The following is a 19,848-nucleotide window of genomic DNA, read 5'->3' on the forward strand; positions in this document are numbered from 1 at the left end:
CATAGACAACTGTACTGAAATATGTTCAAATCATACTCTTGATCTTTGAAAAAGTTTACTTTGCTTGAAAGAATAAAACTTATATAAGAGAAATGCTGCCAATTATTATTAATAGCATTCACATATTTTAAATTAGTAAACCATAGCAATTCTCAACATTTGTAACTGCAATTGAAACCAAGCAACCAACAAAATCAAAATCCCCAAGACAAAAAAAACAAAAAAACAAAAAAAACCTTAAATTCTTTTTAATCTAGCCAAGGATTTTTTTTTTTTTTTGCATACAAAGCTATATTTGTTTAGTTTCAAAAACTCTGGACCCACAGCCCAGAAGTACAATCTTCTGAACATTAAAAGATTCTGTTGAATAAACACACTTTGGACCAAATCCCTCCCTCAACACAAACGGTAAATTTCCAGTTATAAATGTTTTCTATCTGAAGATTGACTTTTCTACTGTATACAGATAAGTACTTCATAGATTTTCACTTTTTATTACGTGAAAGTAGATCTTGGGCCAATGTGTTTCAGGTCCCAAACTTAACTTTTGGTACATTTTATTTCCCCTTCATACACTGTTCTCTTTTTCTCCTTCCCATTGGTAAGAAGTATATATATTAGACTAAAATATTAAGGGACTCTGAGTAGCAATCCTGATCATTATTCCCTCTCGATCCATTGTAAGCCATTCAAACACTCTGAGTGCAGAATAAAATCAAGCTATTTTCTGTTTTGTTTGTAAATAAAAATAGCAATACTGGTGAAAATAAGAGACCATATGTAACTAAATACATCTTTCCTTAAAATTTAATTACATTTCTGTATGACCCACTGCAAGCCAAGGGAATTATATTGAATAATCTGTTCCAAACATGCTATTTTTTGTTTTGTAAAAGGTGATGGGGAGATATTAAGAAATAAAATTTTTAATAATTTTCTTGAAATCATAACAGCACTGCCATGTATACAAAATGGACTGAAATCTAATGTTCTAGGATGTGTATAGGGTTTAGGAATTGTGACTATTTAAACAGATAATGGAGAAGGGAAGATGTTGAATGTTTGAAGGGGAGGTCATATTTGCTGTTAAGCATTGATGATGAGACACAAGGTCTGGATTGATGCAGCTCCCCAGGTCCTCGCTGGCTCCCTCCCTGGAGTCACCTGAACCCCCAACAGTGGGTTCCCGGCACCTTCCTCATCCACATGCCTTTCCTACGTTTAAAAGTAAACACGGCTGGTCAATGCTCCTTTATGTGAGGATAAAATTCTAAAATTGGGTTTTTAAGTTTTATAATTTTTTTGAAACCCCCAAAAAGTCCTAAGAATTTTTCAAGTATTTAAATCAAGTCTTCAGTTCTCATTTCCAATAGGCCTTTGAAGACAAGGAAGGGGGTAAGTGTACAGACGAAGACCCTCTCTCATCCGAAATAAGGCCAAGGATGAAAGTCCTTAGGAAAAAAATCATTTTAGATTAACTGCTTTCAAAAAATTCCAAGATGAGTATTTTGGCTTTGACATTTTCAACCGTCTTAACAAGCTCAGGCAGTGAAAGATCAAGAAAATGGGGCGAGTGCTGGCTCAGTTTTGCTCAGGGAGGGAGCTCAGAAAGCTCAGGCCCCTGGGCTGGGGGGACTCTTCCTCCTGGGAGAGCAAGGACAGGGGGCGGAGCCTGGAGGCCCTGTGTGAGGAGGACATTGCCTGTGGCAGATGTTTGTTCAATTACAATAAAACCTTGATATTTTCGGGTAAAATCAGAATCTGAATATCTGTGACACCTAAAGGAAAAATCCCAAATTAAGTTGAAAAGTAGCATATTTTTTAAAATATATATTTTATTGATTTTTCACAGGGAGGAAGGGAGAGGGATAGTTAGAAACATACATCGACCAGCTGTCTCCTGCACAATCCCTACTGGGATGTGCCCGCAACCAAGGTACATGCCCTTGACCGGAATCAAACCTGGGACCTTTCAGTCCGCAGGCAGATGCTCTATCCACTGAGCCAAACCAGTTAAGGCAAAAGTAGTATATTTTTAACGAGAAGCAAGATACACTTTCTTTTCACAAAAGCCTAAACCTGTAAACACAGGAAGCCATCTATGCTTCTTTTGAGAAAAAGAGAATCCAAGTGGATTTCCTAAATTAAAAAGCCATTTTCTTCCTATTTCTTCCCAGTAGGGATCGACAGAATACTACATGAAAACGGAAACGTGAATGAAAGGATTTGAATTTGCTACAGAAAAGAAACATTGCTAAAAATCTAAAGAAATGAGAAGAAAACTTTAAAAAAGAATTTCTACTCTTAAAAGTTAAAAAAAAATCTTAATGGACTATCACAAAAAGAAGACTATTTGAATACATTCTCCAGTATAAATAAATTCTATGCCATTCAGAAAAAGTTCTTTAGATACTCATGGAAAATATCCTGAACTTCACTGCATATTTCTCCGACCATAATTACTCCTGGCAAAAAAACCAGTATGTGTGAAATATACATGTGTGTGTTTATACTGTAGAAGTTTTTTAAATGCACTACTATTTGTCTGAGATTTATTCATAGTTACTTGGACCATCTTTGCATTAATGTAATAGTTTTATATTTTTACACCCACGATGTGCTTAAAAATAAACACCTTTGTCTTAACTTCAGAGCCAGGCAACACACTTTCTCTTTTCGTATAGTCTTTCTCACACTGGGAGGTGCTGCCAATGAGGCCTGGGAGAAAGCCCTAGGCACAGGCCAAACATATCAAACCCCAGATTCATCTTTTTGACACTCAGGCCCCAGAGGCAATATCAAATCAGCCAAAAAATCCCCATTTTTTTCACTATTCTAATTTTTCTTTTTCCGTATTCAAATAAGAGTCCAAGAAGGATCGGCTTTGAAACCACAGGAAACAGTGTACCTCTAGAAATAACTCCAATGCTTAAACGCAAACAAGCATAAGCCTTAGCCATCAGTTTATTGGCAACAGATACATAAAACATTTTAAAACTTGAAATATTGAGGGGGTGAATGGGGACAGTAAGTCATATGAAACTTTTGGGGAAAACAAAGGGTAAGAATTAAAGCCAATTATGTATAAACAAGTCACTATATTGTATTCTGATTGACTTTCGATACAGTTTGAGTTTAAAAATAGCTAATACACTGCAGGTGGGAATGCAGACTGGTACAACCTCTATGGAAAACAGCATGGAGTTTCCTCAAAAAATTAAATATGGAACTGCCATTTGACCCAGTGATCCCACTTCTAGGAATCCCACTTGTATCCTAAGAAACCCGAAACACCAATCAGAAAGAATGTATGCACCCCTATGTTTATAGCAGCAAAATTTACAATAGCTAAGATCTGGAAACAGCCCAAGTGCCCATCAGTAGATGAGTGGATAAAAAAGCTGTGATACATTTACATAATAGAATACTATGAAGCTAGAAAAAAGAAGGCTCTCTTACCCTTTGAGACAGCATGGAGGGACCTGGAGAGTATTATGCCAAGTGAAATAAGCCAGTCAAGAGAAAGACAAATATCACATGATCTCACTTATATGTGGAATGAAAAGGAGACTAACAAACAAAACAGATCCGGAGACATGGAAGCATGCAACAGACTGACAATTCTCAGAGGGAAGGGGAGGGAGAGAATTTATAAGCATGTACGCATAACCCATGGACACAGCCAATAGTGTGGTGAAGGCCTGGGGAGGGGGCAGAAATAAGGAGTATTCAGATGATGAGGTAAAACATTTTAAAATATATTTTTATTGATTTCAGAGAGGAACAGAGATGGAGAGATAGAAATATCAGTGATGAGAGAGAATCATTGATCAGCTGCCTCGTGCATGCCCCCTACTAGGGGACGAGCCCACAATGCTGGCATGTGCCCTGACCAGAACTGAACTGTGACCTCTTATTTAATTGGTTGATGCTCAACCACTGAGCAACACTGAACTCCATTATTATTATTGCTATAGCTTTTAATAAAGTCATGAAATCAGATATATATGAAGTATCTGCAGTCCACTCACACTGGGAATCCAAGAAAACCGCATAATATTCTACCAGTTAGATGCTCAGCAAGTAACTAATTTGGGAATCAACATATTAAGCATTATATATAAAACCACTACTTACAACCTTCCATGACCTATCAAGTATTCAGATTGTTGATGACATCAAAAGAATCACCCTAACAGATGCCGGAAGCCGGTTCCCCCGGACCTGAGCTGGGTGGCAGAGGAAAGTGGAAGGGGTGGCTTGCCTAGTCACAGACTTCACTTTCTGGGAGTCTCATGTCTGTTTTCTGGCTGCAGGAAAGTGTTTACTTCTCCTTCTATGAACAGCTGATTTTTTTCATAGCTCTGGGGTTCTAGGTCAGCAGTGATAAAAGGCTTAGGAAGAGCTCTTGAATTTCTTTGATACTATTACACACTTTTTTTAATACAAATGTTGCTATACGGAAGACAATCATGCAATGCATGGGAAATATGTATTCCAGGTCCAAAAGCAGTTTATTCCAGCAAAATTTCCTCAGCTCTCTCCCTAATGACTTAAACATCCATTTTCACTCACTTCTGCAGAAGTGCGTGCAAAGGAGGAATGAGTATGAAGAACAGTAGCCTTTCTAGTGGGAAGCCACTTCCCCTCCTTACCTGGAATGCTGCACGACCATTATTCTTGTTACACATGGGAGAAAAGAATCCGATTGTTAACCTAAATTCCCTTTCTTCAGAAAAGTCAGAAATACTCAGGCCGTATTCTCTTACTAGAGTTTTCAGTTTCCAACCCCCAAACTACTGAAAACCGTAAAAATCCTTGGGCCAAGCAGCCAGATGTAATATAGTATTGTGTCAGGTACTTCGATGTCCTACTTGGCCAAATCGTTTTCAAAACTGTTTTCTCTTTGGTGATAGATCTAGAGTTCCATCTCTGTGCCCCAGAGCCGCCAGCTGCCCTGGAGCGTGGTCAGCAAAGGTTTTATACTGTCTCCACGGTTTGTAGAAAATGTACCTGAAAGTCTGAAAACAAAACCACGCTCGCTCCCAATTTGTTTTCGTTTCTTTGATTTGGCAAAAGGTGCCTTTACTGCCTTTTCTGGTTCCCGATGAACACAAAAGTGGCCTGAGAGTTTGAACCCAACTTCTTTCAGTCTCTCTGTGATCACTGTTCTCAGGAAGCATCGCAAAGCCAGCCATCCTGGCCACCTGCGTTCGGTATGTTTTCCCTTTCGAGTGAATGAGTGAACAAGTGGGGTACAGCAGGCACCTAGAAAGGTTTGGGGATTCGAGTCTCCATGGCTGTCTAACAACAGGACCTGGACCTTGCTGTACTTTGGGGTTCCGATTCAGGCTGGGCATTTTCAGTCCCCTCCCAATCCTGTAGTGCCATGTTTGTGAATCAATGTTCGAATGGCTTAGAAAATGGGAGCAGAAGCTTCTGATCCCACGGTCTGTCTGGGGCATAAAAGTGAGAAACAAACAACCACATCAGGGCAGGAAAATATAGGACTAGAAAACAGAATTAAAATGAAAGGTGCTGACTTTTCTTTTCTGATGAAAAATAGGTAATTCCAGAAATGCCTGACTTTTAAAAACGGACTATTTTTAAGAGCAGTTTTAAGTTCACAGTAAAATTTCACGGAACGTTCCCATACTCCCCCAGATCCCCCAACCCGCACCCTCCCCCAGCCTTCCTCACTATCAACACTAGGGAAGCAGAGTGGTACCTTCGTTACAAATGACGAACCAACAGGGACACATCACTGTCACCCAGTGTCCATAGCTGACATTAGGGTTTACTCTTGCTGTTCTGATTTTTTTATTCCCTGTTCGGACAGCAGAATTCCTGTTGGCAATAGGAAGAAGCCAAGGGCAGAGAACCGCAGGCCCTCTTGTCTGTTAAGGCTGCTGTCACTTGGCCAGCGGACAAGTGGTTTGAAAGAGAAAGGCTTCCTTCGGTCCCCAGACAGAAAATGTCAACCTTTCTTTTATAAACCCACCGAGAACGGTGACTGGCACGTAGTATACACTTAAGTAATATTTGCCAAATGAATGAAGGCCTGAAGAGGCGCTCTAAAAGGCAGGGCTTTAGGGGGTGATGTTGGTCTTTGTTTGTGGGCCTAATTAGCCAAGACTACCAGGTTCTGAAAGCCACTCTTGCTCCCTCTGCATTGTCAGGCTTCTTCAAGGTCCTTTCGGGGCCAGTGTGGCCATGCTGTTGTGTGAACAGGCTGGAAGCATGCTGAGGTCTAGAGGTGTCTGGTGTCCCCAACTCCAGCTCTCACTCAGCCTGGACACCCCACCGAGAGCAGTGGGCAAAGAGGCCGGCCAGGGGAGTGATGCAAAGTCAGCCTCCAGCAGGCATCTCTCCAGGGCGTCAGGGGACAGACGAGGTGGCACGTAGGAATCCGACTGTCCGTTTCCTTAGTCGCCTCCCACTCACACACAGTCTGCTGACGATGAAGAAACCAAACCCCGAGTCACCTTATAAATGGGATGACAGATACTTTGCATATGCATTAAAATTCCACAGTAGCCCTAACTGGTTTGGCTCAGTGGATAGAGTGTCAGCCTGCGGACTCAAGGGTCCCAGGTTCGATTCTGGTCAAGGGCATGTACCTTGGTTGCGGGCACATCCCCAGTGGTGAGTGTGCAGGAGGCAGCTGATGGATGTTTCTCTCTCATCGATGTTTCTCTCTATCCCTCCCCCTTTCTCTCTGTAAAAAATCAATAAAATATGTTTTTAGAAAAATTCCACAGAAAAAAAGTGAGAAACAGTAAGAGGGAAAAAGAATTATGACGTTTTAAACAAAAGAGTTGATGCACTGGGATATAAAAGTGAAAGAAGTCCAAGTTTCCTTCGCTTTTCTACACAAGATCACAGCTCTGGCCGGAGGACACAAAGGAGTGAAGGAGCAAATGAGCCACACTTACTAGTACGAGAAGAAGGGGAAGCACAGACAGGAGGCAGCAATTAAAGCGTCCTGGTCCTGGTCCCATGGGTGGGACTTGAGAAAAAAAACCTTGGCATTAATTCCCATGGAGTAGAACTAGGCTGTATTACTTAAATACAAAAACACAATTTTCTCCAGGTACTATTTACTTATTTATCCCCAATTCCCTGCCTGGAATGTAGGCTCCATGTGGGCAAGAACTGGGTGGGTTTTGCCCTTAGAACAGTAACAATGAGGGGCAAGGACAGGCACTCTGTATATTCTTGGAGTGAATGAATACATGAATGAAATAGCTGCTCATTCACCACTTACTTCCCACTCCACTCCGGCTGACCTGCAAATAACACTGTTGTCCTCTGTCATGTAGGACGAGCAAGGTGCTTCTCCTTCCTCTGCAGGCAGGTGCTCCCAGAGGCCACCAACAGCAGGGGAGGGAGGCAGCCAGCTGCACTGTTTTTATTTCTATGGAACCTGCTACTTGACACTCGAGATGGTTCATGCTGACAGAGACAGCTTCTTCGCTGTGTTCCCTAACTGACCAGATGCAGACAACTCTCCAGGCCACGGGCAACGAGGGAAGGGCCCTCCTTCCCGAGCGGGGTGGGACCCACTCAGCCCTGCCGAGAGCCGGGTGTGCCAGCCCCAGCACCCATGCGGCTTTAGCGGCTTTACCAGAAGTTCAGGGGCTGGGGAGCGGCATGCGCGTAGGAGTGCCAAACGCGTTCTCAATGTGAATTCAAGCCCAATACAGATCTTCACTTAACATCGTCAATATGTTCCACAACTCGCAGCGAAACAACGCACAATGAAACCAATTTTACTATCAGCTGATTGAGACCATAAACAAGAGTTAAGCCCCTCTGGCATCTCATCAAGGTTACAGCAAAACGACGTTGAACAGAATGATGTCATTCAAGGACCTGAGCTCCCCAGGTAATTCCCGATGACATGGCCTGGCTTCCACCTTGGCCACGGCCAGGGGCAGTCAGGACACACGGCTACTGCCACGAGTTTCAGTCCAACAGAAGGAAACGTGGGCCGGTTTAATATATTGGATTAAGCCCAAACGAAACGAAAGCCTTGCAGAGCTTATTCTAGAAAGAGAATACCATGTCTAATCATTAGAAGAGTTCTAGTAACACTGCCCTATAGCAGCACAATATTGTGAATGACCGATTTTAGTACTTGTAAAATTGTCCAGGTTCTGGAGTTAAAAGAATGAACCAAGTGTCAGAGAGAGTATACTAAGGTACAATAATTTAAAAAACACTAGACATTTTCTAAAAACTCATTTTGAAGTTCAAGTCTTTGCCAAGCAAATGCATAACAAAAATTAGAACTGCAGCCTGGCTGGTGTGGCTCAGTTGTTGAGCACTGACCTATGAACCAGGAGGTCAGGGCATATGCATACCTGGGTTGGGGATTGATCCCCAGGGTAGAATATGCAGAAGGCAGCCCATCAATGATGCTCTCTCATTAATGTTTCTCTCTCTCTCTTTCTTCCTCTCTGAAACCAACAAAAATATATTTGAAAAAATTAGAACTGTAATTAAAGTGACTATAAAACTCATGAATTGCAAAAATCAGTATTAAAAAAGATAGAGACAAAGGAAAATGACTAAGTCTAAGAGAAAAAAATAAATGGGAATATATTTACGTTGGTATATTCTTCTAGAATGAAAGTGTTGACAAGTGAGCACTTGAGCGTCTTACACTTTGTTGAACATAGTTTTTTCATGGCACAACTATTGGCAGGTCTAACTTGCACTCTTTTCCAGTGAAGGGAGCCCTGTCCAGCCAGGACTTAGAGCTCACTGAGGAGGCCACCCTGCATCTTTCTGGAACGCAGGGAAAGGTGCGTTCCGCAATCCGGTCTCATCAGTGGTTCAGATGCCGCCGTCCCTCCAGAAGAACGGACGCGTTCCTGCGGCATGTTTCCGAAGTCTCAGAGCTCTCGGTATAAAATTAACCTAAACCTCGAACCACGAAAACATGGCGTCCTCGTAAATCTCTCATGGCCACCTTTTTATGATGTTTTCGCTCCACTTCCCAACTTTTGATCACTTCCAAAGCCCTCAAAATCTGCTTGCTCAAACCGCACCCTGCACTATCTCTTTTTTTCACTTGAGGCCAAATCTGGCATCAATGTTTTGTCTGCTCAGCAGGAGAGCAATTTCAACAATCTCCTGCTTTTTATAAGATCAGTGTATTCCTCCCAACATAATAATTAGTTTCAGATGAACCTGGTCGCTTTTCCTCAGACCATTCCACTGTGGTGTGAGCAAGGAGAGCAGACTTCCCGCTGCACTCCTTTTTCCAGCAAAGAATGTGGGTTCTCTCATAGCCCCAGGACAGAACTTTCCCATTTTACTTCCTTACAACATAGCTGGGTTTTCCTAACCGACGTTCTCAAAGAGGTAGATTGAAATGATGATTATGGGAATCTGCTCATTTTTCTTTTGAAAAGGTTCCGATGAATTATTCCTCCATTTATCAAACTATAATGTCATCAAGGACATAAATCTTATGACTCTAACCAAGGCTGTATCCCTACAAACACACAGAGGTTGCAAACAGGAAGCCAACAGTGTTATCTTAACTGAATTAGCGTGCAGGGGATAATAAATACTGACAGGTAAAAAAAATATACTGGCCTAGAGCTAAGGCTATTTAGAGGAATAACTCTGGAAAGTCTCTGCTGGCAGTGGTGCAGAGAAATCAAGCAAGACATTATTTTTATAAACAGAATGATGGAGATGATCTATATGGAGCATAATCAAAACAGGCCCCGTGTCAAGTTACACCCCGGAGTTGCCAGTTTTCCTTTAGGTCTCCCACGTGCACCTAAATCATCGCCTCCCGTGCATTTTGACTCATTAATTCAGTACCAGCAGTGAAGTCATCCGTGAGTATTTTCCCCATCGTAACCTTAGGTTATCCTACTTGTAAATCCCAGCAGCCCTGAGCGATGATTTCTGGGAGGAGTCGCCCTGATGCCTGGAGGTCTTCAGTTGGGACTATCTCTTAGTGTCTTGGAGTCTTGGCCTGTTTCATAGAAAGCAGCGTCCTCGTTGCTTTATCACGCGGTTAACAACAGGATTCCTCGTGTTTATCTTACCTTCACACGTACGGCCATCCGCAGAGATTGTGAAGCCCTGTTCGCAGACACAGTGGAAAGAGCCATCTGTGTTCAGACACTCTCCACGGGGGCCACACAGTCCAGGCTGCTCACACTCATTAATGTCTGGAATTGAAAAGAAAGTTCCAAACACTTTAAAAAAATCTGTGTGTGTGTGTTTTTTTTCCTATAATACCTTACAGTAGAGAAATCCATTACAAAATGGTTGGACACTTATTTTGTGGCACAATCACACCATTTGTACAAATACCAGACCACAAGACAAAGTGGAAATGTCATGAAACTATTTAAGTTGAGTCATATGAAATAGCCAATGTTCCACCATTTCTGACCTACCCCCCCCCCCAAAAAAAGAGCAATTTCTTAGGTTCAACCCAAGCTACCTTCATTTTAGACTTGAGGAACAGTCTCATAGAATCAACAGCTCCTCTGTGAAATACTCTTTGTCGGTGAGAAAGCTGTGTGCCCCTCCACCCACTCCCACTGCCGTGCATACAGCTAACTCTGTTGTAGCCTTGTAACATCCAGGCATACCAATCCCTAGGGCAGTGATGGCGAACCTTTTGAGCTCGGCGTGTCAGCATTTTGAAAAAACCTAACTCAACTCTGGTGCCGTGTCACATATAGATATTTTTTGATATTTGCAACCATAGTAAAACAAAGAGGTGTATTTTTGATATTTATTTTATATATTTAAATGCCATTTAACAAAGAAAAATCAACCAAAAAAATGAGTTCATGTGCCATCACTGCCCTAGGATGTGCACTTCATAAGGGCAAGGCTGATTTATTGCATTTGGTTCAGAAACGGCGCTTCACCAATGTCTGCTGACAATATAAATAAAACAGGCTCCAATCTTTATTTCATTGAAAACGGACAAAAGAAAGAAAATACCAGAAAAAGAAGGAGGCTTAGACCAGGAAGTTCCCATTATTTGTACAGCTTTGTGATGATGAAACGGGTGAATGAGGGTCAACTGCTTAGTGCAGTGCCTAACACACAACTAAAGGTCAAAGAGTGGTCGCTGCTATTGTGAGGATGTGTAAGCAAATCATGCCAGAGTTAAGCTTGTGTTGACCACCGTCCACTCTGCCTGTCCCAATGAAAAGTGCTATTGCTCCTTGTAGCCAGAGCCATGACGCACTCCTGAACCGTGATAAAGCATGAAGTGTTCGACGTAAGTATGATGTTCTTTCAAGCCAGTTCTAATTGCACTGGTTAAGTTGACAACATAAGGAATCCCAGAGAGTGGTTCATGTTCATGTTGGTACTAACACAGAAAACTGCCTATTTGCACTGTGTTTTATTTTTTTAAATTTATCTTTATTGTTGAAAGTATTACAGATGTCCCCTTTGTTTTTTCCCCTCTATTTTTTTAAAATATATTTTATTGATTTTTTACAGAGAGGAAGGGAGAGAGATAGTTAGAAACATCGATGAGAGAGAAACATCGATCAGCTGCCTCCTGCACATCTCCTACTGGGGATGTGCCCACAACCAAGGTACATGCCTTGACCGGAATCGAACCTGGGACCCTTCAGTCTGCAGGCCAACGCTCTATCCACTGAGCCAAACCGGTTTTGGCATTTTTCCCCTCTATTGACCCCCTCTACCCTGCACCCTCTTCTCCCAGCCATTCACCACACTATTGTCTGTGTCCATGGATGATGGATATACGCATATAGATTCTTTGGTCCATCTCTCCCCACCCACCCACGCACTCACTCCTACCTTCCCTCTGAGATTCAACAGTTTGGTCCATGTATCTATGTCTGGATCTACTTCATTCATCAGTTTATTCTGTTCATCAGGCAGTAGTCCTACTAAGGGCATTCTCCTGCCTTCCTAAAGTGCCCTCGACCATCCTTTGTCTCTTACTAACGAGGTCCTCGGTACTTCCTCATAGGAGTCCATCTTTAATTCAATAAAAAACATTTACTGAATGATGCCTATGAGAAGGTTAAATAGGATGGAGCACTTGACATGATGAAGCTCACAATATAACAGGGGAGGCAAGAGCACGCATGAATAACTGCAAAGCACGAGACCTTCCTAGTGACTTCTAGAACATGCTTAGCCACCAACCCTGCTGCTCCCTTTCTCAAGAAAGTCATCCCTCCCCCTGTATCCAGGATCTGTTAATCCTGAACAATTTGTCCTACCATCTGCCATATAATTCAGACTAGTTGGCCTATCCATTGCTAAATAAAAGTAAAAAACCAAGCAGCAATGACTCATTTTCTTAATAACCCTCCCATTCTTGTTATTGTCACTGATTTTAAGACTTTTGAAAGGAGAGGAATGAATTAAGCTCCATTCTTTCTCTCCAACCTGCTGCCTAGAGTCATCTCTACCTGGGCAAAAGGTAACAAAAAGTTCCACTGGTCTAGAGATCAAGCCCTAGGTCACGCCCTGGCGGTTGAGACCACCCCCTTATTTCATCCAGTGCCTCAATGTGGCCTTTTAAAAGCTGCCTGCTTTGCAACTTCTCAGAGGGAATAATGTGCATAAAGTTCGTGCTTCAAGAGAAGTCAATGATTAACAAATAATTGTATAAAAAGTTTGATGACAGGAACTGAAAATGGATTCCCAGACTTTTTTTTTCCAGGAAACCACTAAGAAAGAACAACACGACTATCTGGAACTCGAGAAACATATGCATTCAATTTGGGTTGTACTTATTGAGCCATTTCTAAGCTATGCTGCTAATAACTCAGCTGAAAGCCAGGCTATATTTGTGTTTCTTTCACGGGTCTGAGATTCCACAGAAATTCGCCATTTGGCGTGTGTAAGTCAAAACGTGAAGCTGAAGTGTGTTCTGAATCTCAAATGTAGGCTGCCACATTCCTTAAAGAGTCGATTAATATGGAATTTCCATGCTGCCTGTATACCATCATTAATTTCGCTGGGGAAGAGAATCTTAAATACACTTCCACTTGAAAGTGACTTATTGACACAAAACTTTCTTCGCATTATTAGGGAAGGTTTAAAGTTTATGCCTAATACACATTGTTATTACATTTTCAGCATTAAAACAAACGGAAATCTCCGCCAATCTACAGAATGGTGACATGACCATGGGATTAGATAGAAACAGGCTACTAACTTCAAGCAGAGCGGAAGACCACAAGGTTGCCTCCAAAAACATAGCAAAAAGAGATAATTCAAAACAAAGGGAGTGTGCACGCCTCTGATCATGAACAGCCTCTGAGAGGAGACAGCGGGTGACAGAGCGGATTCATAGATGATATTGCTTAAAAGATATTAAAACCAGCTTCAGGAATACTGTTCATTCATTTGGATTTCAGATTTTTTAAGCAGACATGTTAATTCATTCTGGAAAATAGGAATCAACAAGGTGACAGAGAATGAAGTCAACTAATGACAGTCAATAAAGCATCATATGCTTGAAGCAGTCACATACGTGAGAGTTGATATCAAATCACAAACAAATTTAATGGTCTGAGCAAAGATAGTGATGCAACTAAACTAGTTCTTCATGATTTAACTCGAGATGTTTAATAATAAAATCTGCAATATCAAATCATGGTCCATTTATGCTAAAACTTGATTTTGCCTCTAGTTGGTATAAGAAAAATTGTGATGAAAGATATCAGAAAAGAAAATATTACATTTCAGCCAAAAAAATTTGTATTTAAGACAGATTTTAGATTGGTTTTGTTTGTTCGTTTCCAGGCATCTCTTGGCATTTTTATGCAAATCAAGATTCATTTTGTTAAGATGTAAAAGTCCCAAAGTGGATAATCTCACACAAATTTGTTATTCAAATGTTCCTTCTTTACTGCATTAAATCCAAGTACATTTAAATTCTGCTTTGTAAATACTGAAAAACTTCAATTCATTTTATTAAAATCATGATGGCAAGTGTCTGATATTAAGTGAGGTATACAGCAGTGTATTTACGTCTTGGGATCAATAAGGCAATTACTTGTAAAAGATCTTGAGGCAAAGGCCCATGTCTTTGGTATCTCAGTGACATACAGCTGTGTGTGTGATACGGATATAGGGTATAATATTATTCCAGTACCACATCTTAATGATTAGACCATCTTCCCTTTCAAGAATACTATAATTTGCCCTGGCCCAGGTGGCTCAGAGGTTAGAGCGTCAACCTGTGCAATGCAGGGTGGCAGGTTCGAATCCCGTGCCTCAGTTACAAGTTTGATCACTAGCCCTGGTTGGGACGTGTACGCAAGGCAACCAATCAATATGTCTCTCTCACATTGATGTTTCTCTCTCTCTCTCTCTTTCTTTCTCCCTCTCCCTTACTCTCTAACGATCAATGGAAAAAATATCCTTGATGAGGATCAAAAAAAAAGAATACTGTAATTTGGGATATGTGAGAAGAGATATAGTTTATGACCATCCAGAATAAAGAAGTCATATATGTTCAGTAGCAGTGCATAGAGAATAACTTCAACAATCCTTTATTAAATGTTACTTGAAGGTACAAAACACAGTTCCATAATGGCAGAAGAACAATAAGAAAAAATAGTATTTTCAAAAATAAATATGCATAAAGGTAAATATAAATGTGATCTTTAATGGGAAGAATAGGCACAGAAATACTATTGACACAGTAAGCAGTATACAAGTCATGATCACAGTACAAAAGAGGCCAGTTATAGAAGGTCCTCAGGGTGGACAGCCCCAGGTACCTAGAAATGAACATACTGGGAAAACAAAGCATTGTAGAGTGGGACCTTGCCCCCAGGATGACCCTTCCTCCACTAGCAAATCACTGGTCATGAGGTTCACACCATCCCTTGACCTTTACCTCACCAGCATGTTGCAAGTCATGTGGTAGACCCCCTTAAAGGAGGAGCAAGGGGCCAAAAACCAGCCTCTTATGACTCCGATTCAAGCCCTTGCACAACCACTCCCCTAAGCATTAAGCCCTCAGAACAATGAGGACCAGCATCAAATAATCTTAGGAACAAAGCTTCAGGTCTGGTGACTACAGACACAGAGTTTTGGTCAAAATAGAAATAACATCTAGGGCTCAGTTGTGTTTCAGCTCCAGGCCCAGAAAAGCAGCAAGGCCAGGCAGGGTGATGCCATGGCTGCCATCAGGACCAGCTGTGATGACTAATGACCCCCTGCCCTGGCGCTGACCAATCAGTGAAGACTACAACCCTGAGAGGACACCCAGCTGATGAATATTTTATTGAGATCCTCCCCTGAGACCTGTAAAAACCCTTAACATGAAGGACCCCGTGCGTGCTCTCTCTGGAGCACACCCATACCTTTCCCCTTCCTTCCCCCAGGAATGTTTTTCTTTGCCTTTCTTTCTCCTAAGCTCCCAGGGCTCTTCTTTTACCTCTGTTCTTGTTTCCTGAGTTCATGCCACCCAACTGGCTCACTTCTTCTAACCCTGTGAATTTCTAAAAACATTTTTGCTTGTATTTGAGTTCCTTGGCTCTTAATTCTTTTCTTAGCTGAACTCAAGGACCAAGGTCTAACATCTGGTGTCGTTCGCCATTAACACTAGGACTAACAAGTACAGGAGAACTTGTGGGGCAGCCAGGTGCAGCTAAAGATGTTGGGGCACAGTATCTAAACTATCTAATTTTTCATCCCAGCATCAATCATGCCCCAATGCATTACACGGGAAAAAACAACTGAATCTCACATCTTCTTTTCTGCTATAAATACAATAATTGGTATGGCGGCAGAGCAGATAGGAATGAGAGAAGATATTGGGTTCAAAGCTCTACCACTTACTTGCACACTAATTCATTTCTCTGAGCCTCAGTTATTTATGCACAAAATGAATGTAAGAAAACCTACCACAAATTTTGTAAGAATTAAATGAGGAACCTACAATACTCAGCATATAGTAGATATTAAATTAAGCTGTTGTAGTAATTAGTAATTAGTTTTCTTATTAATCTACTGTACTGTTGTTTAGAAGATTACATATGGTAGCACTTTGAAAAATAATATAAAATCCTGTCCTTCGTAATTTTGATCAAATTATATTTTAAAGACATAGTTTTATTGATTTCAGAGGAAAGAAGGAGAGAGAGATAGAAACATCAATGATGAGAGAGAATCATTGACTGGCTGCCTTCTGCATGTCCCCTACTGAGGATCGAGTTTGCAACTTGGGCATGAGCCCTGACAAGGAATCGAACCAGGGACCTCTTGGTTCATGGATCTATACTCAACCACTGAGCCATACCAGCCGGACTTGATCACATTATTAATGAAATTTTTTTAGGAACAGAAAAAGCTGGATACTGGATAAAAACAGAGATAAGGAAAAAGATAAATATTAGCTATGTGACAAAGCGAAATATGCCCACGAAGGCTATAGAAAAACTAGAAAGATAATTTAGAATCAAATTCCAAGATTGACCCATGAAAAAAAACAACAGACTGCAGGTGATCTCATTTGCTGACAGCATGCAAAGGGAGGACACAGTTCTAAAACACAGGAGTTTCGGTTCATAACAAGGTGCCATGCAGAAGAGGACTTCCTACTCGATGCCAACCCAAGAAAGACATTTTAATAATACAAACTGGCAAAGCCCATTTACATATAAAGCAAGTGGTACAACCCCAGACCACCATCAGGAAGCACTGTGAATGGAAGGACTGTGTAAATTATGAGAAAGAGGAGGAGAGAAGTACCTTGGCATCCTTTATTGTCATTTAGCTGGAAGCCATCTGGACAAGTACAATCGTAGGACCCTTTGGTGTTAATGCAGTCTCCTCCCTGGCAAACGCTATTGTCTTCCAAGCATTCGTTGATATCTATAAAACAATTTAAGAATTTTAAAGATTAAATAAATTATATCTTAAGCAAGTAGGTATTTTCCCTTACATTTAGACACAAAAATCACGTACATGTATATTTTTTACATCACTCATAACACATGATTTGAAATGAGTGACAAACTTTTTAACTTAAGGAGTTTTTTAAAAATGAAACATTTTGAAAGAATTTTACTTTGAATAATATATAATCTGAAGTTTTAACATCAAATGAAATTAATTGGAAGAAGAAAAGTCAAAATTCTGTAACAAAGAGTAATTTACTTGGCTATTTTCTTGGTGATGACAGGGAATAAAAAACATTCTTTAAACACATACTGTTAAGAATATCTTGAGCATCTATTTATACATGATGCGGCATTATGCATTATAGGAAAAATTCAAAAGTATTTGGCATGGTCCCTGCCCCTATTGAGAAATGATTGTTCAACAAAATTTGCAGTAATAAACACATGAAACATTAAATTGTCTTAGAAGTCCAAAACAATTTAACATAAAGATTGTCAAAAAATATAATTATTTATCAAAAGAGTAGTAACAACTTCAGGTGTCACGTGAATTTAGAGAAGGGATATAAAGGTCAAAAGAGGACTCCTTGTAACCAAAGGAATGTCCGTGGAGTCTGGTCAGCAGGCTGGGCAGGGGGAGGGGGAAGCAGAGGGACTTTTGGCAGAAAGGGACTCAGTAAGATCAAAGCGGAAGTCACTGACTCAGCAGCTGTCACAAGCAGGTTGGAAGCTGCCTGGATTTGTGAATATATATGTTTATAGCATATGTGCAACTAAACATGGTTTACATGCCCAATAATGAGTGTTTGACTGTAAGCGTATGAGACAATTAAGGACCCCCCTCCTAGCATGATCGCTGGGCAGGACTTCCCAGAGGGCTGTTTAGTAGCACACTCACTCCCAGTCTGAACTCATTATCCCTAACACACGCCATGAGTCCCTCTTCTCTTGTCTAGGATAGAGGATTGAGCTGATTAGCAGTGAAGAAAGCTAAGGGACCAGACCGTCTTTGTTTTCTCAGGATTTGGCATATTATGGCATTTCTTGCAAATAACTATGATCGCTGCTAAAATATATGAGAGGCTCCAGGAGGAAGTGAATATGGAGCCTGTTGAGTCTAGTTCTCACTGCCTGGTTCAAAACATGGAGGCGCCAAATGAAGTTTTCTTCCTAGAACCCAATCAACTAATTAACTGGCTTCTGTACCAGTCATGGGGGGAAATAAAAGAGAAATAAGCACCTTATCCTAGTATAATGTCATTTTATCAAAGTAAAAACAGGTTATATTATGAGGTTCACCCAGATTTAAAGTGTTTCTGAATACTGATCCTAAAACATAAAACATGACTGATGTGACTTTGTCACCAATTAAGTGGGTTAGTTATCACTTTTTCTTTAGTGTGTTTTTCCAACTTCGCTGAAGTATAATTACATACAATAGATACATCTAATTTTAAGAGTCCATTTCAATGAGTTTTGACAAATCTAGACACATTCTTGCGACCACTCTCATAACCATTAAGGTGTAGGCATTAAACCTACACATCGTTTACTATTATCTCCCTCACTAGATGTAAGCTCCATGAGGGCAGGAATTTTTGTCTTTTTGGTTCATTGCTCTATGTTCTGTGCTTACAATAAATATTTGTTGAACAAATGTATAAAATAAATGATTCTGACAAGGAAAGAAATCACTTCTTCCCACAGTTTTTTTGATTTGGTCATAAAGACCAAGCATTGGTTGGGTCAAACTAGAGATAACATCTAGGGCTCGGTTGTGTTTCAGCTCCAGGACCAGAGAAGCAGCAAGGCCAGGCTACACCATGGCTGCCATCAGGGCCAGCTGTGATGACTAATGACCCTCTGCCCTGCTGCTGACCCATCAGTGAAGACCACAGCCCTGAGAGGACACCCAGCTATGAATATTTTGTGATGTGGGGGCCACAGGAAGTCAGAGTAAATCAGGAACCTTTGTCTCAGGCTTTGTAAGGGATTAGCAGGGAGCAACCCCAGTGAGGGCTGGGGAAGGTGCTAAGGTAGGCGTGGAATCAGACACGGTGCCTGGAAGGGGAACAAGTGGAGGCAGAGCCTTTCAAGGTTGAGACGCCTGGACCTCCAATAACCAGGACCACTGAGCTAACCCCGTCATGTTAGATGAAGTGGCTGCTGAGTGTAGTCAACAGCACACAGAAATGAACACAACGCCTGGGTTTCCAACTCTAAGGCCAGCAGGACTGCAGGACAACCCTGTAGGAAAACAATGTTTTTGCCAGAATTTATCAGAGAAAAACTACACATGTTATATAAAAGCCAACAAGAAGGATGGCTCTTCTTCCCACAGCTGTGAGCGGCATGCAAATGGTCACAGTTCAGTTAATTACAGCTAAATACACTGGAGGGTTGGAAGCAGTGCCGGATGGGAATTATCAGGCTGGAGCGCTAATAGAGTTTCAGAGGGAGCTCTGACTTAGCTGGATGGACTCCAGTCCTATTTATAACCTAGGACAGTAGGAGAATGAGCCCTGACTTGATGAAAAAAGAATCAATAATATATTCCAAAAGAAGCTTTCTCATGGAACAGAATAGTATCTTATAATCATATATATTAACCATGACGAGGAAGTTGGCTAAACAGTTTTTATTTGGCTTTTCACGCACTGATGTTTTGAGAATAAACATCCTGAACTTCCCAAAAGTGGTTACACATTATAACAGCCCAAAGAAAGGAACATGCCCTTGGATGAGACCCATTGCCCAAAACTTAATCAATGGCTTGATCAACCTGTTGGCCAGGCGGGATCAGGGAAGGAGGGTTTCAGGCCCCAGCGTGTGCCATGCCGCTAACTTACTTCACAAGAGGTTCCCATGGCTGCCTCTCCCACTCTGAAGCACCACTATGTTGGATCATTAACATTTACCCATGTGGATAGAGTTTTCCAAACAC

The 19,848-nt window shown here is 41.2% G+C and overlaps 1 protein-coding gene across 1 annotated transcript in view; it reads right to left on the reverse strand.

Moving 5' to 3' along the window:
- Positions 1 to 19,848, reverse strand: part of LTBP1 (latent transforming growth factor beta binding protein 1) — a 196,666-nt gene that overhangs the window by 50,155 nt on the left and 126,663 nt on the right. Inside the window, exons 18-19 of the mRNA XM_006767564.2 lie at positions 16,753 to 16,875; positions 10,074 to 10,199 (exon numbers count right to left, since the gene is read on the reverse strand). Of these exons, the coding sequence (XP_006767627.1) occupies positions 10,074 to 10,199; positions 16,753 to 16,875 (249 nt within the window). The remainder of the gene's footprint in view (positions 1 to 10,073; positions 10,200 to 16,752; positions 16,876 to 19,848) is intronic.

This window comes from Myotis davidii, unplaced genomic scaffold (assembly GCF_000327345.1).
Source record: "Myotis davidii unplaced genomic scaffold, ASM32734v1 scaffold238, whole genome shotgun sequence".
Taxonomy (NCBI): Eukaryota; Metazoa; Chordata; class Mammalia; order Chiroptera; family Vespertilionidae; genus Myotis; species Myotis davidii.